Source organism: Staurois parvus, unplaced genomic scaffold, assembly GCF_062004578.1.
Source record: "Staurois parvus isolate SC_StPar_1 unplaced genomic scaffold, SC_StPar_1.0 ptg000506l, whole genome shotgun sequence".
Taxonomy (NCBI): domain Eukaryota; kingdom Metazoa; phylum Chordata; class Amphibia; order Anura; family Ranidae; genus Staurois; species Staurois parvus.
The window spans coordinates 61,864-86,462 of NW_028318302.1; the positions used below are offsets into that span (position 1 = coordinate 61,864).

The 24,599-nt window shown below is 39.0% G+C and overlaps 1 protein-coding gene across 2 annotated transcripts in view; it reads right to left on the reverse strand.

The window, feature by feature from the left end:
* Positions 1 to 22,896: 22,896 nt before the first annotated feature.
* The window catches only part of SLC29A4 (solute carrier family 29 member 4), an 82,589-nt gene continuing 80,886 nt past the window's right edge, over positions 22,897 to 24,599 (reverse strand). For both annotated transcript variants that reach the window (XM_089689975.1, XM_089689974.1), the window contains exons 10-11: positions 24,055 to 24,295; positions 22,897 to 23,469 (exon numbers count right to left, since the gene is read on the reverse strand). In XM_089689975.1, coding sequence (XP_089546101.1) covers positions 23,327 to 23,469; positions 24,055 to 24,295 — 384 coding nt within the window. In that variant the 3' untranslated portion in view covers positions 22,897 to 23,326. The remainder of the gene's footprint in view (positions 23,470 to 24,054; positions 24,296 to 24,599) is intronic.

Genomic DNA, 24,599 nt, shown 5'->3' on the forward strand with positions numbered 1-24,599 from the left:
ACAATGACACAGGTGCACAAGGCGTCCGGCTTCCTTGCTTGATGCAAACCAAATAATCTGGACCAGAAGCTCACTGACCAGGATTCGCTGCGGTCCACAAACCAGGAGCGGAAAACTGGAAAGTAGAGTACCTCAGCCACCATCACCTGCATGAAGACAAATGGGCCCTTCATCCAGATCTCTTCACCCGATGCTAAAAATGGGGGACTCCAGATTCAAAAACCGACTAGCTCTGTTTGTAACCAAAACCAGGGATGCTCTAGCTCTATACTCAGATGCCTTGATAATCCCCTGTCGTCATAGTTGGTCTAATTTTTACCTTCCCACCAGTGCAAAGTGTACCTCATCTGGTCAAGAAATGGAGCAGGAGAGAAAAATGGTGATCCTAATTGCACCAAACTGGCCCAAAAATAACTGGTACAAATACATACTCAGACTTCTAGCAGACAACCCTCTTCCTCTTCTCAACACACCAGATCTACTATGTCAAGGCCTTCTATTCCATTCTGCTTCTCAGTTTTTGGTATAAATGGTATGACTGTTGAAACCCATGTCTTAAAGGATAGAGAGTCTCTGATTCCTATACTTTTGCTAAAAGCAAGAAAAGCCTCTTCCTGAAGAATCTATTACTGTACCAGTTTTACAAGGTGGACATCCAATTTTCTGCTAATAGAGCTTTTGGCCACAAGGTTCTTGCAGCGGCACTTTGAGTTGGGTGTTATGACCCTTGTTTAGGCCTGTTGGTTCAGTTATGTATGCATCATTAAAACCAAAATAAAACAGTGCAAAACAATACATAACCAAATTACATATTATACATAATATAAAATCATATAACATATATATTATAATGTCCAAAACAACTCAAAAAACGTAAAGTCCTTTCTCCCAAACTCCAGAGTGCTTCAACAAAGAAATTGGTTATCCTTCTGTGATATGTGCTTCCACCATCCACCTGTGCAAAACCAACATAAACCGCACTCGCCAGATAATGGTGAATAGTAGGACTTTTAGGGATCCTACACCCCCTCTATAGCCTCCAGACCTCCATTCCACCATACAGGACTAAGATGATCCTTCCACTCCCTTCTTGATAGGGACCTCCAAACCCCCTCCACCGTTGTGCCAAAGGAAAAAATATTGCATATAGTGTGATATTGCTAATGACCATATAGCATGTATATAATAATACCAGGTCACTCACATTTTATAAAATCCAGAAAAGCATATTTATTAGCCTCCACCGGCTGGATAAAGTACACACAACATCCAGGAACAGCTCCAGAAATCTCACAGCTCGATTTGCAGAGGATGACAGTATGTAAGACAGATCCCAAAATGGCCACTTGGAACGCACCGCTCAGCGTGCATTCCACTCACCTGAAGTTGCGCAAGAGTTTCAGACAGCAGACCAGAAGTGCGTTGACACGTTTCACCCCTCCCACTGGGCGTTCTCAAGACTCACACATCCAGTCTCCAACCCCTTAAATAGCAGTACAAGGACCCTCCCCTCCTCTTCCATAGGTCAATTTCTCTTTACATATGTAATGCCACATTACATTACGCATTACATAATGCTGCCTAATGTTTGTATACAAAGAGTTAACATCAACACTTGCCATAACACAATCACCCTCTTCTTTAATCCCTCTAAGTATACCAATCAGATCACCGCTATCCCTTAGATAATCTGTTGCCACACATTTTTTTTTTTTTGGTGGGTTGATTTGCATTGTGGTAAAGTAACCAATTAAATTTAAATGAGCTGACATTACACCCTGATGCAGGTTTTAAAGCAGCTGCCGCGGTTTTTTTTTTTTTTATGTAGTTTGCCACAATACAAAGATGGTTTCCATCTGTGTGTTGCCTAGGTATGTTATGGTTCCTTTCAAAATGAATGGCACTGTATCTGTGTTACTGCTACACAGGTGAGAGTTGGGACCTAACAGATCACGAGTTGATTGAGAAAAATACATCAGTGTTTGCGAAGGTCAACTTCGCTAATCCGTCAAAGAAACTGACCTAAAGCTGCTGCAGACACCAACGGTCATTGCTAAGGCCTGGTTCACATCTGTGTGGTATGATTTAGGTGGGCTACCTTTGAACTCTATATAGCATGTGTTTGAATGAAAGCTCATCAAAGATCCAGCAGATTTTTTTTTTTTTTTTTTTTTTCCCTCATACACCACCCCTAAAGAGCAGGTAAAACCTGCAGGGCCCATTTTGCAGTATTTTATTAGTGCAGGAGCAATGTGTGTACCAGAGAAAATCTGCAGCTTCAATATTATTTCCAATACATAGCATTACAGTGAATTTATAATAAAAATAACTTTACATGTGTTAAGCTAAATGCTATCATTCAAGTAAAAAATTAGGTGTTGATATCTGATACCTTTGTAACAGTCAAAAGGTAAATGAGGAATTAAAGAAAAACAAATCAAAGTGTTTAAATGCATCTTGCTGCCCTTATGACATGTAGTTTGGGGTGTAAGAAGCTGCCTACACAGACCTGAGTTACTAGTAAAATAAATATATAAACTAAAACAAAAATACGATATTATAATAAGACTTATTAATAAAATCGATAAATTAGTTGGTGGTTCAAAAATATTAGGTCACTTTTTATATCATTACAAAGCAATGATATAAGGGGTTGATTTACTAAAGGTAGATATACTGTGCACTTGCTCCAGAGTAAATGAGGTAAAGCTACACTTTGCAAAGAATACCCAATCACATGCAAGGAAAATAGAAAAAAAACTGCATTTTTGCTTGCAAGTGATTGGATAATAGAAATCAGCAGATCTTCCCTTCATTTCAGAGTTTTTTCCTCCGATTTAGAGCAACTGCACTTGCAGTGCACAGCCTATTTGCCGTTCGTAAATCAACCCCTTTATGTTATAAAATTGAATCAGGATATAGTGGACATCCCTGTTCATGTCGCTATTGTTAAAACAGGTAGGTGTACACCAGAAAGAATATAAAAGTACTTTTTATTAAAATAGGGAGAGAAAAGGTGATTTACCAAGCAGGAAGAAAAAAATCTTTTATTGGTAAAATAAAAGACTGGGAGTTTCTTGGGTATAACGAGCATGAAAATTAAGTGCTGGGGATTACATCTCTCTTTGCAAACTTCGACAAGCGTGCACACCCATTAATCACACCAGCAAAGGGCATGTCTAAGCCACAGAAAAATAAGGCACACCAAATATCATAGACAAACACAGTTTTGCATCGTCTTTGCACCCCCACACTATCTGCTACCCCTGGCTGGAGAAATCTTCAAGATAGTGCTTGCGTCTGCTTCACAGGGTTCTGCATTACAGAGTAGCAGATATTCCTCACCAGCTCCCAGACATGGAAGATTGCCTCAGGAAGAATAATCTTTGCACATAAAGGGCCTCCCTGAAGCCCCCACTGTCTCCTATCTGAAGAAGACAGTTCAAGCTGTACTTAGCCTCCTTCTGGAAGACACAGCCCCAAGAGCCATTGTCCTAGTAGTGTGCATCCTTACTTAGGGCAGAATTCAAATAACCCAAGTAGACCTCAGGATGTCTCGTGTGGTCCACTATTTTAGGAAAAGTTCCTGCGTACAGCCTGGCACCAAAGACCCATTCTGGGGAATTGAAAAGAATCTGTAGGACACTATAGAATTCCTCAGTACCTCAACAAAATAAGTGTCAGTGGGGGAGACATATTTGTATACCTGTTGGAAACTGGTGTATACATTTGTAGCAAGCACTGCATGCAGAGGCACACTGAGAACTGAGTGTACATGTTCTAAAGGGATTTATCAAAGCTGGAGCAGATTCTGGAGCAGCTGTGCATGGCAACCAATAGATTCCATCTTTCATTTTCAAAGCATTAGTGAACATGTTGAAGATAGAAAGTGATTAGTTGCCATGCGCAGTTGCTCCAGATTATGTCTGCTCCAGTTTTGATAAATTGCCACCCTTGTCCTCGGTGCAGCTGAGCTCTCCCTCTCTGCTGCTGTAGCTGACCCACAGACTCTGCAATGCTAGGAGTTTTGTAGCTGGATGGGTGGAGCCTGGTGGGATTCAGAGACACTAGTTCCAAATCCAGTCTGGAACCCCTGTGATTAAAAGCAGGTAGCGGGTGAATCTGTATTGAATACACATGCTTTTGGCTAAAGAATCTGCCTACTGCTTACTGTCAATCATAAGGAGGGGAGGACCTGATGGGGAGCTAGCTTCTCAGCTTCCCCATCAGACTTTGCCAACTCAGTGCCACTGGTTCCTTGGAGGCTGGCAACTGTGAAGCCCAAGGCATTCATACCAGCTAGTGCCAGGCGTGGAGGGCGTAGTGTGTAAGCTCCAGAATCTAGTTGTGCTCCAGTGCCTCTGGATCAAGAACTGTGATTGATGCTGTCACCCCTCCTGAAGACTCTATGAATAAATGGTATCCCCAACAGCTGTCTTGACTCTGCACTCAGTCTTGCATAAAGCACTACTCAACGTTCCCACTACAAGCAAAACCTCAAAATATTGGTGAGATTTACCCACTATTTATTTCCTTTTCTTTGATGTCAATGCCTAATGACTATTGTTCTTATCGTCTCACAGGCTCCTGACATATTTACCCATTATGAGGAACTCTACCAACGACCGATTGATCCCTCTCCTCTCTTTTGTAGTAATATGTCTTCTATTGTGATTTCTTCTGGCTCACCCTTTCTTTTTTGCATGCCTAGGTAAGCAGTGTAGGCACCTGCCATGCTGTAGCCTGCAAAACTTATTGTGATGCTTCTGCTAGAAAGTGTACCAAACTGGGTAGAGAGTAAGATCCACTTTCTGCCTGGACCACACTATGCTGGGAACCACAGAACATTTACACCAGACTTTCTCAAAATTCTTACCGCAGAGGAGCCCCTGAAATAGGTTTCAGGTCTTGGGGAACCCTTGCTAAAACCAATTCATTGGGCATCAGTGGGAAGAATGCCCCCTTTTCAGTGGTGGTCAGAATGCTACCATTTTATACAGAAAAAAAATATAATTGATGTAATGATACTGACTTTGCTAAAAGGCATTTGACCCAGAATTATGCAGGTACCATCAGTTGGAAGGTCAACTGGCCATAGCTCAAGGAACTCCTAGCAACTTCAGTAAAAAACCCAAGGGTTCCACAGAACCCTGGTTGAGAATGGCTGATTTACACCCTCTCCCTGGCAGGTGCTAAGATCTCACATAATATGATTCAAAATCAGAGTATTTCCTCACAAAAACAATGCTACACCTATCACAAGTCTGACAATATATAAACATACTAATAAAACCACCCATGAAATGCAACAATGAATGAATATTAAGTTGGGATCATCAACTGTTTGAATAATATCCTCCACCGAGTGAGTCACAGAACATCAGCTCGAAATGGTCCACTGTGTTCTCTGTAAATTCCTCTCCCATTCAGATATTGCACTCACTGGAACAAAGTGTCTGGCTTAAATACTGATTCACTCTATGGATATCTTGATTCCGCAGTCTCCCCCGCTGTTAACACTATCCAATCACTACAACTCATGGGTGGGAAACGCAAACGTGCCACATAGCGTAATCCTGTCTGAAAATTTTATTATATTTCCATCCTCCATAAAATGCACTTACAAAATGATTAAAACTTTTTTAGGCTCATCAAACATATTAGTGTTAACCGCAGGTAATAGCCGACTGGCGTCTCACCGCACATTCGCACACAGCCCGCTGTGTCACGTCCGGTCAATGTACTGACATCACGTATGGTCGTGCTCAAACGCGTTTCGTCATCACCACTAAACAAGGCATTCATAGGATGGGAGCTATCCTTCAGGATATTAGTATCTCTCTGAAGGCATCTCTTTTCCCCTAATTCTTCAATACTTCGTAAATCTGCCCCCTTAATAATCTTTTGCGCAGTCTTTATCACCCTGTGTAAAGCATTTCTGTCATAGACCGTGTGTATCCCTTGCCACAGAGAGATGTGATAAGTTAGCACATTCAATGGCAGCCTTATAGAAGCTGAGGAGGACCCACGCAGAAAAGCCTGTCCTTCACAGCTTCCTCAAGAAGTACAATCTATGAGTTTTTTCAACCAGACAGGTTATGTGCCCTGTCCACAAGAGATTCAGTGTTGCCATGCTGAGTACATGGGTGGGAGGTGGCATCCCCCCATGGACTGGTGGGATGCCATTTGACCCTCGTGGTCCTTGTGCCATGGGAGTGAACGTCAAGGTTAGTTTGTGGTCTGGGTGTCATACCCCTGAAATTAAAAGGTATGCTCAGTTATATTTGCTTTGAGCCTCATTTTTCCACAAGCAAAATCCTCTCTTGTATTAAGGGGTATAGACTCCAGAGCGCGAGAGATCATTTTACCCTCGTACAAATCATTAGTAAAACCTCATCTGGAATATGCAGTTCAATTTTGGGCACCAATTCACAAAAAGAACATTGGGGAACTGGAGAGTGCAGAGAAGGGCAACCAATCTGATAAAGAGGCATGGAGGAGCTCTGCTATGAGAAAAGATTAGAGGAACTGAATTTATTCTCTTGAGAAGAGGAGATTAAGGGGGGATATGATCAACTCTTGGTGCAGAGTTTTTCACCCTTAGGTCATCACAGAGGACAAAGTGTCACTCTTTACATCTGGAGAAAAAGAGATTTCATCTCCAAATATGGAAAGGTTTCTTCACAGTAAGCTGTGAAAATGTGGAATAGACTCCCTCAAGAGTTGGTTCTGGCCAGCTCCGTGGATTGCTTTAAAAAAAGGCCTGGATTCTTTTCTAGATATACACAATATAACTGGATACTAAAATTTACAGGTAAGTTGATCCAGGAAATATCCGACTGCCTCTCGGGGGATCAGGAGGGAATTTTTTCCCCTGCAGGAGCAAATTGGATCATGCTTTGCTGGGGGGAGGGGGGGTTGCCTTCCCCTGGATCAATTGTGGGTATAGGATTATAACTTTTTTTTTTTTTTTTAACTGGATGGACTTTTGTCTTTTTTCAGCCAGACTAACTATGTATGGCCTTTCCTCCAGGGAGCATTGCTTGGGGCTTCTTGATGTGGCTTTTATTCCTCAGGTCCATTGCCAATACAAGGTTATTTAGTGCTCAGGGCGATGATGACAAAGTGTGCCCAACTATTGCAAAGTGTGAGCATCATGTCTCAAAAAAAGTCCTCTCCCTCCCCCCCCCCAAAAAAAATAATCCAGCATTGATCTGCACCTTAACCTCACATCCCCCTCCACAGCTTAAATTCCTTCTGCAATGAAAATGCAAAAAATACCCACCTCAAATCTCCAGTTCCCTCCTACTAGCACAAGTTCTCTCCCTCCCCAAATTTCCCCTTTTAGCACAATTTCCTCCCAATCACCCCTCCTTGCACAAATTCTATCCCCTCCCCCCTCCTAGCACAAATCACCTTGTCACTGCCTGTCAAATGCCTCTGTCAAATCACCCCTCCTACCACAAATCCAGTCACTCCTCCCCCACATTTTGTCCCCTGCACGATCCCCCCCCTCACTGAAACCTACAGACCTAAACTGCTACAGGGGCATGAACTTACCATGTGGCACCCTACTCCTTCACATGAATTCACTGCGGCAGGAGCATCCCTTCCTCCTGCCTACCTCTGGTCCTGGCTCTGCCCAGCCCACACCTATAATTACACTCTCTCTTCTAGTGGTTTGTGACTGGGAGCCCATACACTAACATATTTCCACTCTGGACCCCGGGTCCCCATTCTGTCATGTTTTTGGAGCCTCTGCTTGAAAAAAATGGTTTGTTTTGCTTTCTGCTTATTATTATAGTTGGGGGTTTGTTTCCTATGGAACTCTTAGAAGATACCTATTATTATACCCCCAACTGTACAAATTCTTCCTTCACATAGTGAAAGCTTATCTTCAGTTCCCCACATCATTTTTTTAACCACTGCTTAACGATAGGTGTCTTCTACACAAATGAGATCCTCATCCAGTGGATTCAGTGTTGTTACTTCTGTCAACATGCTACCCCTTTCCTTCTAGAAGGGGCACAGGCCTCCCCTACTCAGTCCCACACTCTTTATAACCCCCCCCAAACCCCAGGAGGCAAGAAGCACACCAGCCCCTTTACTCCCCACCCCTTTTCTTCCAAGTTCCCTCTCCCTTCGCTGTCCTTTCTGAACCCACATGCTCTCCTAGTTCCTGACCAGTCCACACTCCTCCCCCACCTAACCCACACTATTGGATTATGTCTTCAATTCATCTACAGTCCTTAAATGCAAAGGCACTGATTATCCCACAAAAACACAGACTCATACTCAACAACCTACATAGACAAAATATTGGGGTTGCTTTCCTGCACAAAACCTACATCAAGAAAGATAAAATGTCTTTACTGAAGTATTGACACTTTCCTACTGCATATTACAGCTGCTCCACAGATAAAAAAAAATAATCTAGGGGTGTCAGTACTTTTCTTTCTTATTGAAATGTAGGGGTGTCTGTATTTTATTTCCTAACTATGTCCCCTGGTGACACTGACCAATGTAACTGTATCGCCCTAATATGAACTTCGGATTCTCATACACCTACATTTCCTCATATGCATCATGCCTGTCCTGGCAGCTTTTTGGGAAGGCCTCCTGATCTCAGGCAGAGACTGTCCTGCTCGTCACCTCATGGACTTCAGCACCTTTCTTTTGCGGCTCTCAAAATGTTTACACCTATACCAACTGATGTGTGCAGAGTTCACCACGTGACTACTAGGGGCTACACCTACTTCTGTCCCACTCATTAGACATACACATGTATTGAATACTTGATGGTGCATTACAGAAACCCATACAGACATTGGTAACATCTTCTTTTCAAACCATGCACCCATCTCCCTCTGCATTGCTGACTCCTCCTTCCGGATATTGGAATCCCCTCAGATACGGATTAGAACCTGTTCTAATATGGTACTAAAGATGAAGTTCATTAATATTTCATTTTCAGAACATTTATTAAATTTCCTATTTATACGAACATTCGTTTGAAAATGTACTATTGTATAGCCACCTTAATTCTTGCTCCATCTGTGAAGTGCATACAGCTTTTACCAGGGTTGCCCTAATCAAACTTGGCATCCACCTTCAATTCACAGACCTCATTACACAGATCAAAACTCTTGACAGAGCCACCAAACTGACCCACCTGAGGGAAACTCTACTTATGTTATGAAACAAAAACAGAAAAGGTAGGGCTATTGTCAAATTAAATATACAATTGTGATAAAAATGATATGTGAACAAAAAATGTCTCTGAGAATTTTTCTTCCATTAACCTCCCTGGAGGTACTCCCGAGTGTAGCTTGAGGTAAAGTTTCAGCACCACAAGCGGTAACCCCGAGCTACGCTCAGGAATACCCTGCAGCATTGATCCGGGATCCCTCGATCACTTACCTTGTCCTGTGCTCCCGCGATGTCCCCCCTGCAGCGTCCCCGGCCATGTCCTCCGGCTGATGCTGGCATCTGTCTTCCGGGTTCCGTTCCCTGCGATGTCAGAAAGTACGGGGACGGAACTGGTGGGAAATTTAAAAATGTCAAAAAGTGACATTCACTAAATACACTAAAATCACATAGTAAAACATTACTGTATCAAACCATTTCACATACATTTTGTCCTGTGCCCTGCCTGCATTTTTCCTGTTCTTTCTGCCTTGAAACTGATAAATGTCCATGGCGTCCAAAAAGCGTCCCTTTAGGTCAAAAGCGGTTTTAGACCAGCTGGAGAACAGCGATAGTAAATTAGAACCACTTGCATAATTGAGTGATAATGATTCGTGGGGAAATTCGTCATCAGACACTGAAAACGATTTTGCGACTTTGCTCAGTGATGTGCGAAGTTGGCGCTATATTTCAAATTTAAGTGTTTTTGGTTTGATTATATTATTTAATTAAATGTATTATTATTATTTTTTATGATTATTAAATTATAATTTATGATTTTGTGTTTCAAATTTTAACATACCCGGGATATTTACTAGACTCTTGTTTGGACAGATTTCAGTGAGTTATTCCTGAAAAATACAGGCCTACAATAAAAAACTACATATTTCCATGCAAGAAAATGAACCACTTTGAGCACAGAAATACTGACATAATCAGACCGCTAGGGAGGCTACTTGTGAAAAACATCCATCACCAAAACAATTGTGCAACTCCACCACCAACAGAAATGAATAAACTCACCAGAGCAAGTTGCCAGTTAAATTATAAACCAGCAAATTGCACTTCTTTGCTCTGGGAGGAATACTCTGCAGGCAGACTTGGCGGTGACCAGATTTTCCAATCAATTCACTCTCAGCTAATGGTGAAATACTCTGCAGTCCAGGGAAACCCAGATCTTCAGACACATATTATATATATATCCTCTTTGAGAGCAATACTCTGCAGATCTATGAACTCAGCAGTGAAATCCTCCAAACAGCATTCCAAATACTTTTATGCACAGGCTCAGGAAGGAAAGAGAGAACAAAGCAGACGATTGTGTGATACTGTTTCACACAATTATTCATAAAAACTCATCGAAATCTACTCACATGGAACAGTGTCTAGCCAACACTAGCAACAAACACATTTCATTAAAATCATTGCAGGAAGCCAGGCACACTGGCCGCTTACGGAATGTAGTGACGTCAGTCCGAAGCTCCACTTATGCATTTCTTCACCCGACATCTTCACGGAGCGGAAGGATGAACATCACTACATGCACAGCACAGCAATTTATACCCGCCAGTTGGCGTGGAAACAAATTACCGGCATCTATACTCAGCAATTCATTATGCTCACAAAATATGTGTGCACGATATTCATCTAATAACAATATTTATAACTAAAAAAACTTGAAAGCATACTCGCAATTGGGACATAGTATTATCCACCCCAAACAAGGAGTGTATTATACCATATGTAATTATCGAACTTTTAAAGGGCCAGTGTATTAAAATGAAACTCCAACTCTACACCTTAATAAATGGGCTAATAATAAAAAAGTGGAATTCTACCATACTAAGCAGTTATCCACCATTAACAAAACAAAATGTCAGAGTGAACCTCCAACAAATCATAATCCCGATAGTTTAAATCATGAAAAATATTTGTTAACAAAGATTGATATATTGAGGGGAAAACTTTCCAATTTGATTGGTCAAAAAAGGGGACAATTAACCAAGGTGAAAAATCACCTTCCTTATATAAAATGCTAAAATAGCATTTCAACAGAACCCTGATCACATATAAAGTGGAACTCCACTCCACCATATCTACCACAATCATCAATCTTTTAAATCATGAACCTAGATCATTTTATGTTCATAATGAAGTAGAAAGAACTCCACTTCCTCATCAACACCCATATTTTATGTCCAATCAAAAATTGGGCCTCATTTGTAAATCTTGGACACATCATCAAATAATATACCAAATAATTTACAAAAAGTTTTTTAGAAGTCTGTGAGGAAACAATTGAGATCAATGTGAATGTTTAACCCTTGTGGTCTAAGAGTATCCAGATTATATATCCAAAAAGTTTCTTTTTTGGAGACTTCTTTTAACATATCAATCCCTCTCCAATGTTGATCAATTTTATCAATACCCCAAAAGGTCAGCAAGTTTGGATTACAATCATGATACAGTTTAAAGTGTTTAGATACACTGTGTTTATCAAATCCTTTCTTGATATTATTTATATGTTCTCCAATTCTTGTTTTTAACGTTCTAATTGTTCTTCCAACATACTAGAAATGACAAGGACATTCCAACTTATATACCACATGCATAGATTCACAAGATATCAATGGTTTAATTTTAGATTCTTGGTTAGTTGAAGAAGACCTAAAATGTTTCACTACTCTATTTCTCTTTTTTGAAGTATTTTTACAGGCTTTGCATTTATTACAATGGAATCCCTCTAAACCAGGAAAGAGGCTCATGCGTTTTGGTGGATCAATAATATTATGCATGATTCTTGTTCTCAAAGATTTATTTTTTCTATACACAAAGTTCGGTTTGCTTGGTATAATATTCCTCAACACTTCATCCCTCATTAGTATGGGCCAATATTTTTAAAAAAATGTTTCTATATCTTTGTATTGGGCATTGAAATCACTAATAAACACAACTCCTTTGTTCTCACTATCACCTTTCTTTTTCTCTAATAAGGCATCTCTGTTCCTAAATTTTATAACATCTCTTTATTTAAAAAGGTTTCATCATATCCTTTCTCTATGAATTTTTTTATCAACAAATCAGTTTGTGACAAGAAATCAGTATCTAAATTACAATTTCTCTTAATACGAGTAAATTGACTCTTAGGTGTACTATAAAGCCACCTTGGATGATGACAATTAGATACTGGTATATAGCTATTCCTGTCCACCTCTTTAAAGTATGTTTGTGAAATTTGACCTTCATATTTAAACAAGAACAGATCCCAAAAATCTATTTGATTAAAATTACTCGTCATGGTGAATTTTAAACCGTATTTATTAATATTCATAGATTCTGAGAAGATATTCAATTCTTCTTCAGTACCCTTCCACACTATTATAATATCATCAATGTAACGTTTATATAATACCATCTCTGGCTACTTATTATAGATGAATTCTTCCTCCCATTTGGCCATCACTAAATTAGCAACGCTCGGGGCATATTTGGCTCCCATAGCCACTCGCTTACACTCTTTATAAAAGGTCTTATTATACCAAAACAAATTGTTCTTCATTGCAAATTCCAGTAATTCAACAATAAATTGCCTATGAACTGTTTTAAGTCTGGTTTTATATTTCAATGCCCAATACACTGCCTCAATCCCATCATCCTGATCTATACTTGTATACAATGACTCAACATCTATTGTTACCAACAAGAAGTCATCTACGTTCCTTAAACATTTAAGATGTTTAATCAGATCTCCACTATCTTTCAAAAAAAGATTAATTTTTTATTACAATTTCTTGCAGAAAGTGGTCGATGTACTCTCCAATTCTCGCAAATATAGAGTTGATACCACTTACAAAGGGCCTACCTGGTTTGTTAGTTCTACTTTTATGTAACTTAGGCAGATAGTAAATCGTAGGAATCCTAGGGGTTTTTTTTATAACAAATATCTTGATTCTTTTTTTTTAAAAAACCCTAAATCAGTACCTTTTTTAATGATCTTTTTTTAATTGATTTTTAAGCACCTTGGTAGGATTTTTTTCTAATATAAGATAGGTATCCTTTATATTTAGTAATTTCTCCATCATATTCTCATAATCAGTTTTATTTACCACTTCCTGTCCTGACACTTTCACCCCCTTCCTGTCCAGGCCAATTTTCAGCTTTCAGCATTATCACACTTTGAATGACAATTGCGCAGTCATGCAACACTGTACCCATATTAATTTTTTAGCATTTTTTGAGACAGATAAAGCTTTTTTTAGTGGTATTTATTCACCCCTGGGATTTTTATTTTTTTTTTGCTATTTAAATGAAAAAGTCCAAAAATTTTGAAAAAAAGTGTTTTTCTTATAAAATTTTGCAAATAAATAATATTTCATCATAAATCTTGGCCATAATTTATTCTGTTATTTTTTAGTAAAAAAAAAATAACACAAATTAGTTTCTAACCAAAAATTATAATTTAAAAATTATAATTTTTTTTATATTATTATTTGTTTTTTTTTTTTTTACATACTGTCACCCTAGCAGTACAGTGTCACCATGTCACTACTTGTGGGGTGTGATGAAGATTTTTTTTTTTTTACACTGATTGCTTTTACACCCATAAAGGCTGTAAAAGCAATCATTTCTCCTTCTCTCTGGCTGCATTCTTACAGCCATTGAAAACTACTGAGTGAGCTGTGATTGGTCACAGCTTGTCATATGGTACAAGGCTGCTGTGAATAGCCTTGTACCATGTGACCTCTGTGATCATTCACAGATTTCACACGTAGTAAGCAATGATGTCACAAGTGACATCTTGCTTACTACTCTGCATATGATCACTGATTGGCCAATCAGTGATCACATGATCGGGACCTCACACAGAGGTCCCGTTTGACGATCGGTGTTCCACTGTGTCCGGAGGACACAGCGGGCTCTGGATCGCAGTGCTGCGCGCTCCGAGGGAGCGCGCACAACTAGAAAATGCGTGTGCCGTTTATGAACGGCAACCCGCCTCTAGAGTGACACCGTCCTGCCGTTTAAAAACAGTGGGCGGACGGCAAGTGGTTAATACCACTATACTGCCACCCTTATCTGCAGCTCTAATTACCACATTTTCTTCTTTTCTAGTTCTTTTATACCCATCTCAATGTCTCGAGGCACTGATAGGTGGCACTGATAGGTGGCACTGACTGGCATTGATAGGTGGCACTGAACCACGCAAGTGCGGATAGAATGGGAGGACGTCATATGACGTCCTCCCAGAACAAAAGAACAGCCTTGCGTCCGTCATTTTACTATAGGGCGGGCGGGAGGCAGTTAATAAATATGGTTTAAAATTCACCATGACAAGTAATTTTAATCAAATAGATTTTTGGGATCTGTTCTTGTTTAAATATGAAGGTCAAATTTCACAAAAACATACTTTAAAGAGGTGGACAGACATAGCTACAGTTGTGTTCAAAATAACAGCAGTGTGTTGAAAAAAGTGAATAAAGCTCAAAATCCTTCTAATAGCTTTTATTTCCATACACACAAATGCATGCACTACACATTCTATTCCAAATCAAAACATGAAGAAAAATATATCAAATTTGTGTTGTTCCTCTACAAAAATTGAAGAAAAGTGAATATTAGACTATTCAAAAAAATAGCAGTGTTTGTATTCTTCTTTACAAACTCAAACATTCACTATATAAACTGAAAAATGTTTGAAGATTTTGCTTTCCTTTGAATCACTTAATGAATATTTAGTTGTATAAGCACTGTTTCTGAGAACTGCTGTACATCTGTGTTGCATGGAGTCAACCAACTTCTGGCACCTGTGAACAGGTATTCCAGCCCAGGATGATTGGACTACATTCCACAGTTCTTCTCTATTTCTTGGTTTTGCCTCAGAAACTGCATTTTTGATGTCACCCCACAAGTTTTCTATTGTATTAAGATCCGCAGATTGGGTTGGCCACTCCATAACGTCAATCTTGTTGGTCTGGAACCAAAATGTTGCACGTTTACTGGTGTGTTTGGGGTCGTTGTCTTGCTGGAACACCCATTTCAAGGGCATTTCCTCTTCAGCATAAGGCAGCATGACCTCTTCAAGTATTCTGATGTATACAAACTGATCCATGATCCCTGGTATGCGATAAATAGGCCCAACATCCCCATATCATGATGCTTGCGCAACCATGCTTCACTGTCTTCACAGTGTACTGTGGCTTGAATTCAGTGTTTGGGGGTCGTCTGACAAACTGTCTCCGGCCACTAGACCCAAAAAGAACAATCTTACTTTCATCAGTCCACAAAATGTTGCGCCCTTTCTCTTTAGGCCAGTCAATGTGCTCTTTGGCAAATTGTAACCTCTTCAGCACATGTCTTTTTTTCAATAGTGGGACTTTGCGGGGGCTTCTTGCAGATAATATAAATATAAATAAACAGCGCAAATTTAGATAATTAATCAATATAATAAATCATTAAAATAAGTGCATAAATTATTCGTGTTTCCCCTTAATAATAAACAAAAACACCCAAAAGTCCATGTGCTGAAGACATAATTAAATTGTAGAAATAAAAAATAATAAAATGAAAGTGCCAACTTCTTTTCTTCAAAAAATATTTTCACCTTCCACCAGTGCACACACCAACATTGAATACACTCACCAGAACTTGGTGAGTAAAAGACCTTTTAAGGAATTTTAGGGATCCTAAACCCTCTTTGGTGCCACGCTAGGGAAAATCTTCACCCTCCGAATAGACTCCACCATCCAACCAAAAGAAAAAAAACTCACATAGCATAATATTGTCACACCATAGTAACTTATTCCAAATAGAGATTAAGGCCACTCACATGTTAATCACTTGCTAAAGGCATGTTTATTATGTATAACAGGCTTCAGTTCCAGCAGATATACAACCTTTTCCTTCCAGGACTCTCACATCCACAATGGAACAAGGACAAAACTCCTCTTAGACCAAACAATAAACCAAGATGGCCGCTGGAACGCACCGCTCCGCGTGCGTTCCACTCACCGGAAATGACGTCAGGCGCATAGAGTGTGGACCGGAAATGCTTCTTGCAGATAGCTTGGCTTCACATAGGCGTCTTCTAATTGTAACAGTACTCACAGGTAACTTTAGACCTGCTTTGATCTTCCTGGAGCTGATTGTTGGCTGAGTCCTTGCCATGTTGGCTATTCTTCTATCCATTCGAATGGTAGTTTTTCGATTTCTTTCACGTCTTTCAGGTTTTGGTTGCCATTTTAAAGCATTTGCGATCATTTAGCTAAGCAGCCTATCATTTTCTGCGCTTCTTTATATGTTTTCCCCTCTCCAATCAACTTTTTAATCAAGGTACGCTGTTCTTCTGAACAATGTCTGGAACGACCCATTTTCCTCAGAATTTCAGAGAGAAATGCACTGTAACCAGCATGTACAACATTTGCTGCCTTCCTTCCTTAAATAAGGGCAATAATTGCCACCTGTTTTTCAAAGAATGAATGACCTCACTAATAGAACTCCACACTGCTATTATTTTGAACATGCCCCTTTCAATTAGTGATTCAATTACACAGAATCAGCAGCATGCATGTCATGACTGTTGGGTCTGTTGGATTTCTATTACTCTACTACACCTGCTAGTAAATGATTTGCCATGTAGAAATATCATTTCTACCAAAAACAGTGATTGATCAGGTTAGTGATGTCTGACTGCTATTATTTTGAACACAACTGTATATACCAGTATCTAGTTGTCATCATCCAAAGAAAGAGATGTTATAAAATTTAAGAACAGAGATGCCTTACTTATTACTGATTTCAATGCCCAATACAAAGATATAGAAACATTTTTTTTTAAATATTGGCCCATACTACTGAGGGATGAAGTGTTGAGGAATATTATTCCAAGCAAACCGAACTTTGTGTATAGAAAAAAAAAAATCTTTGAGAACAAGAATCATGCACTGATCCACTAAAACGCATGAGCCTCTTTCCTGGTTTAGAGGGATTCCATTGTAATAAATGCAAAGCCTGTAAAAATACTTCAAAAAAGAGAAATAGAGTAGTGAAACATTTTAGGTCTTCTTCAACTAACCAAGAATCTAAAATTAAACCATTGATATCTTGTGAATCTACGCATGTGGTATATAAGTTGAAATGTCCTTGTCATTTCTAGTATGTTGGAAGAACAATTAGAACGTTAAAAACAAGAATTGGAGAACATATAAATAATATCAAGAAAGGATTTGATAAACACAGTGTATCTAAACACTTTAAACTGTATCATGATTGTAATCCAAACTTGCTGACCTTTTGGGGTATTGATAAAATTGATCAACATTGGAGAGGGATTGATATGTTAAAAGAAGTCTCCAAAAAAGAAACCTTTTGGATATATAATCTGGATCTCAATTGTTTCCTCACAGACTTCTAAAAAACTTTTTGTAAATTATTTGGTATATTATTTGATGATGTGTCCAAGATTTACAAATGAGGCCCAATTTTTGATTGGACATAAAATATGGGTGTTGATGAGGAAGTGGAGTTCTTTCTACTTCATTATGAACATAATATGATCTAGGTTCATGATTTAAAAGATTGATGATTGTGGTAGATATGGTGGAGTGGAGTTCCATTTTATATGTGATCAGGGTTCTGTTGAAATGCTATTTTAGCATTTTATATAAGGAAGGTGATTTTTCACCTTGGTTAATTGTCCCCTTTTTTGACCAATCAAATTGGAAAGTTTTCCCCTCAATATATCAATCTTTGTTAACAAATATTTTTCATGATTTAAACTATCGGGATTATGATCTACGACTGGCGGGTATAAATTGCTGTGCTGTGCATGTAGTGATGTTCATCCTTCCGCTCCGCGATGATGTCAGGTGATGAAACGCGTAGGGTTCGGACTGACGTCACTACGTTCCGTAAGCGGCCGGTGTGCCCGGCTTCCTGCAATAATTTTAATGAAATGTGTTTGTTGCTAGTATCGGCTAGACACTGTTTCATGTGAGTGGATTTTGATGAGTTTTTATGAATAAATGTGTGAAACGGAATCACACGATCATCTGCTTTGTTCTCTCTTTCCTTTCTGAGCCTGTGCATAAAAGTATTTGGAATGCTGTTTGGAGGATTTCGCTGCTGAGTTCATAGATCTGCAGAGTATTGCTCCCAAAGAGGATATATATAATAAGTTTCTGGAGATCTGGGTTTCGCTGGCCTGCAGAATATCACACCATTAGCTGAGAGTGAATTGATTGGAAAATCTGGTCACCGCTGAGTCTGCCTGCAGAGTATTCCTCCCAGAGCAAAGAAGTGCAATTTGCTGGTTTATAATTTAACTGGCAACTTGCTCTGGTGAGTTTATTCATTTCTGTTGGCGGTGGAGTTGCACAATTGTTTTGGTAATGGACGTTTTTCACAATTAATGGAAGAAATATTCTCAGAGACATTTTTTGTTCACATATAATTTTTATCACAATTGTATATTTAATTTGACAATAGCGCTACCTTTTCTGTTTTTGTTTCATTATTATTACCTTTATTTTAAGGGCAAGGTTTAGCAGCTTTTGTTGGGTTTAAATTTTTTGGCGCTTTTTCCACTTTATGCTTTTTTATTCTACTTATGTTATGCCTTACCAAAGCAAAAGCCATGTTCACTAACTGTAAGTGCCACTTCTATGACTACGTCAATTAATGCAGTAGATCCCTTGCCAATGCCTTAAGACAACAATAGGTACCAAACTCTGTACAATTTTCTATACTCACAATCACCACAGTGCACCAAGTCCTGCCTGGAATATATAAGAGCATATCCAAGGAATTCTAAACTTACCTTCCTGGATGATCAAACCAAATCCCTTCTTGAAGATCCTATCACTGTCCAAACTTACAATAATCAAATCTTCTTTCACTTCCTTACAGCCATTATCCCCATACAGCATGCCATCCTATTCCCTCTTATACCCTTGCTGCCCACATCAGTTATTACCAAAGATGGCAAGGTTGACATACACCAGCTGCAGACCTTCATACACACAAGGAACGTTTTCATGGACAGAGAAGTGTAATGTCATAAAAGAGAACAGCTCCTGTACCCCTTACAAACAGTTCCCATACTCATACCACATCATTCCTGAACAAATTTGTCTGGACCAATGAAATAACCAGGCTGCAACATGCTATCTTGCACAGATCTAAAGAGGTGGGAGGGTTAGCTTTGCACAGGTGATAGATCAGGGCAGATATGACAGGTCTAAACTCTGGGTGTAAACAGAGCAGGCTTTGTCACCCATTCCTCCTCCTGCATTTCACTGATGTACAAACGTGCTCTCTTCTGTGCTAAAACAACACCCCATGATCAGATCTACCTGTGTGACAGCCTAGAGGGTTTACCCAGATATATTTCATTATCCTGTTACCAATACTCCGAAACCCATGATTTGCACCCGCACTCTCTCTGGGAAATTCATAAAGGGTGTCCTGGACACACTTTAATATTCCACAGGGATATTGCACCAAGTGTCTGTGCCTGCACCTGATTCATGTCCCAGGACTTTCTCAGCTCATTGCTCCCTATCCACTGCTCCTCTCACACTGACTTTTTGCTGTGGTGGGCAGAGCATAATGGAGGAATTCAGAGACTAGTTCCCTATTGAACCCTCTTTAGTTTGTATTATGGACAGATCGATAGCCACTAATCAGTCTAATAGCTGCTTTCAACTCTGCCCACTGCCATGCGCTGTCAATTACAGGCAGGGTGGCTGTAATAGGGAGCTTAAGCTCTCAGTTCCCTATTAGGCTCCACTCAATTAACAGATTCATTGGCAGTGAATCTGAGTTGTTGGGTTGAGTAAGGGAGGTAGGTTCAGAGCAAGAAACCTTTTTCTCCTGCTTTACTGGCCCACAGAACCAGATATGCCTATGATCCAGACTTAGCAGCTTCTGGCCACTGGGGCTGGAGATAATTGGTCCCTTTCTTTCCTCCTTACTAAAAGCCATAGCATTCTGCCCCTTGACATCAAATGAATAAAAATTCACAAACACAGGTCCAGCCATTCACACCCTCTCTTTCTGTTACAGACTAATTCTTCAAAATGATGTAGATTCCTGACTACCTTTTCTACATCAATAGGAACAGGATGTCCATTTAAGCCTCACACAGGAAGAGAAAATGGAGCCAAGATACACGTGACCATACGTACACACTGAGTGATGGCCATGTTTGATTCTGCAAGTTTGGATATTTTTATGTTCACAGCACTGTGGAATTTCTTGTAGGTGCATTTTTATTTAATAAATGGTTTTAGTTTTAAGGTTTGACACTATGGGATATGTTCTTATGTTTTACATCTCTGCATGATATACCGAATCTTCTGAGATGGGGAGGATTTTGCAGTCTTCTATTCCACTTACCTCATGGTGCTAGGAGATTGGAGGAGTTGTGAGTTGCTTCAGTTTCTGGGAGAAGCCTGCTGTCAAAAGCTTTTAATAAACACTCTTTATATGTGGGTCATAATTTTCTGGTAAGCCTTTTACACAAACTGTGTGGTGAAGCACAAAGGTCTATGTTCTGCAGATGTGCCATCATCATTAAACAAACCTAATGCATTATATTGCTACCTACATTGCAAATGACAACTGTTCTATTTTCAGCACCCCTTACTTCATTCTGTCTGTCAACTCTTTACCTCAGTCTAGATACTAAATATTGGGCATCCTTACTTGGCTACTGTTCAGATTTGGAGCTTGAATCTTTTCAACGTACAAACTTGACTGTGAAGCTGGACTGGTACAATGGTTGCATTAGTTAAGGAGGCAAAGGACTGAGTATTATAGTATGGCTATAAGTAATAGCATTGTGTCCATCATCTTCTGGCTGCGCTAGCAAAAAGGAAGATGCCATCCAGTTGACAGTGTGACACCACCAGCCTGAACCACTGATACAAGGCAGGATGGATCCATGCTTGGTTTGAACTTCAGCAAGTCATCTTCACCACATTTACATGCATAGATCCACTGAGTTGCTGTCATGGGATTGACTGATTAACAATTTGTGTTACCAAGCAATTGAACAGGTGTACCTAATAAAGTGGCTGGTGAGTGTATATATAATAAGCCTTTTAAAACCCTTTAGAAATATACCTAACACATAGTGAAGATTATTAGAAGAATGATGGTGACTATGCTAAGTAATTAGCACTGGAATATCAGTGGTTTTGGTGGCTTGCATTAACACTTCTACCAAGAGAGACTTGGATTCTGAACAAAAAGAACAATTCAACATGACTGTGCTCAAAGACTACAGTGGACATTTTTCAGTGCAGTGTAACATTAATTTAGATATTTACAAATTTGGCAAAAATTCTATATTTTCTAATTAGTAGCTTACTGCAAGGAAGAACATTAGTTGTAGGGAATAAATAAAATATAGTGCTGTTGTGCTTAGGAATAGATATTCATGCAACTTTGATAAGTATACTCTGTCCTAATTTGTGAATAACACAAAAACAAACAAAATACTATGTGGATCGTGCATAAATGAAGTGCATTAAATTTGACAATACATGAGTAATATTGCTTCACATATACAAAGTAATTGTAACATTCCGTTCCAATTCGGAAAAATAAAGTGCCCAGGTGTTGAATACTAATTGGTGAACTTCCTGTGAATAGGAACGAAGATGGCGTTCCAGTGTGTGTTCCAAAGGGCGGAAATGATGTCAGCAGAAGTTGGGTCATCAAACCTCGACTGGTTGGACTTCCTGATGACGATCCATTGATTGAAACCGGTCGAGGTTTGATGACGCAACTTCTGCTGACGTCATTTCCGCCCATTGGAACGCTGCAGCCATCTTGGTTCCTATTCACAGGCAGCAAGGCTGAATACACTGAGTGCCAGGTTATGGGCACTTTGCTTGTGAGTTTTATTCTTATAATTTTTCCACACCATTAAAGTTTTTTTTATGGTTTTACACTATGGGATGTTTGCTTTTGTTTCTGTTCACATTCTGAAACTTGGTTTACTGTCTGGGAAGAGAAGAGAAAGTTTAAAAAGGCTTTTTTGAAACTACACTACATTATATCCATGCTGGTCATCATCCTATTGGTTACTATCAGACAGATCGCATGATTCCCAGGAATGAATATTAGTGCCATTCTTGCCATAACGCATTGGGCTAGTCCCAAACCAGGTGCTTAAGACCAACCTAGAGATAGATGGTCCACAGCTAACGGTGAGTTGACATCTATGTGGGGCACTGATTGAGCACAGAGGAGCACCTGTCATTTTTGCACAAAGTTCACCAATTAGTATTCAACACCTGGGCACTTTATTTTTCCGAATTGGGACTGAATGTTACAATTATTCACTTTGTATATGTGAAGCAATATTACTCATGTATTGTCAAATTTAATGCACTTAATTTATGCGCGGTCCACATGGTATTTTATTAGTTGTAAGGAACTTTATTTTTAATGAGAAGTACAATTTTTAGTATATATATATATATATATATATAAAATCAAATTATCTATGACTTTCAAGCTCCTGCAAAACTTTGCAAACCTGATTTTAATGGTTACTTAAAGTAAAATAAAATATAAGTGCCAGGCCGTTCACAATATCTGTCATTCCTCTTTCATATATTATTTTCCTTTTGTGTCTCAGCTACTTTGCTTACTTTGATTTTACTTACACAGTTTCAATTATAAAAAAATGACACAAGCAAATTTGATGATTAAATATCCTTTTGTTTTACAGTTTTCCAAGGCATACAACCCACAATTAAGTTTGCATATGAATCTGCATGATGTAATTTGTTTATAAAAAAATATCAAATTTCCACTTTTTGTTGTAAAAGTGTTACATATAAAGAAAAGCAAAAAAGAACAATACTTGAACAAAACACAGACTTTTATAAAATTACACTACACGAAAAGGCTTTGGCAAAATGACAGAAGTGATATACTCATGTAAATATGTTGTCAGATTTGATATTCCATCAAGTGCATGTGCTTGCACAAATGTGGCTTTATCAAAAAGTTCAACACTCGTGAAATATCTATTAACGGCATTTGTCATGATAACAATGTGTTTTAGAATTAAATTAAATATTGCCAATATCTCAGTAGTAATAAATCATTTTTGAGGTTGATATATTCAAAGCTCTGGAGGCAGTGAACTGTTGTAGGTCTCTGGATGGAAGCAAATACTGTGGGAAGTACTAGATAAACTGTAGGCAAAATAAGCTACAGCTGACCCTAGCATTAGTCCAGTCATGTACGAAACCGTCATGGTATTTCCTGCAGAATAAAAGAGAAAACAAATGACAAAGTAAACAAATTATGAACACAACATAGATGTACAATAAAGAGACCAAAGTTCACCTACTATTGGTCTATATATACAGTAAATGCTGTCGATTTTAGGATAAAGGGTTAAAGAGGAAGCAAAGCCCTGGTGTTGCATTGCACTCAGTGTGCCCTGAATGAAGAGCTACTGTGCAAGTACCAGTGACATCATCAACCACAGCCGATGTGAATATCTTCTAAATGATGCAAGTTTAGAAAGATATTCACTGTACCTACAGGCGAGCTAATTATAAGCTTACCTGTAGGTACAATGCTATAATTGGAGTTAATTACCACTTGAGTATGTTATGTATGTCATAAATAATTTGGTTTACATCTACATTTTCTATTTCAATACATTTTTAAGTATTTCAAAATACAGAGTATGACATTTGGACATAAGCAAAGCACTGTTAATTTCTGGAACTGTCATTTTCAACAACGTAAGTCCACTGTTGACTGTTGGTTACAATTTGGTCTACATTTTCACTAGAACAGCATCCAAGCTTCTATAGGTTAAATGAAACAAATTAATACCTGCCAGCTCTCTTTGTTCCGGCACTACTTGTCCTGATGCCAGTATCATAGGTACACTGCCAAAATACCCATTGCTTATTCCCATAAGCAGGGAAAAGATGCATGGCCAGGCAGGGTGGCTAAAGGTTGGCTTTCCACTTGGGTACACACACATTATAAAAAGTGGAATAAATATAGCACGAGTGCTGGAACAGATGAGGAGATTAACACCACTCCAGTTGTATGGCACAGCTGCCAGTATCTAGAAAGAAAAAACAAAGGGAGAGGTATTGAATCTATAGCATTTATTTCTTAACATAGTGTCCTGTTACTGTACATCCTGTATATATGGGAAGTGATGGATAGTATGTACACTGGTAAATACTGTAGATGTACTGAAAAACATTAAAACCCAAATGACCTTAATCTTAACCTTATCTGATTTTTATTTCCTCCTTTTAAGAGGAATATTTGGAGTTAAAGGTTATACCTCTTGCTTGCAAGCACACAAGAAATGCAAAATTTGTATTTGGGCCACAGTTTACTTTCTCATGCTAGCTTTTCTT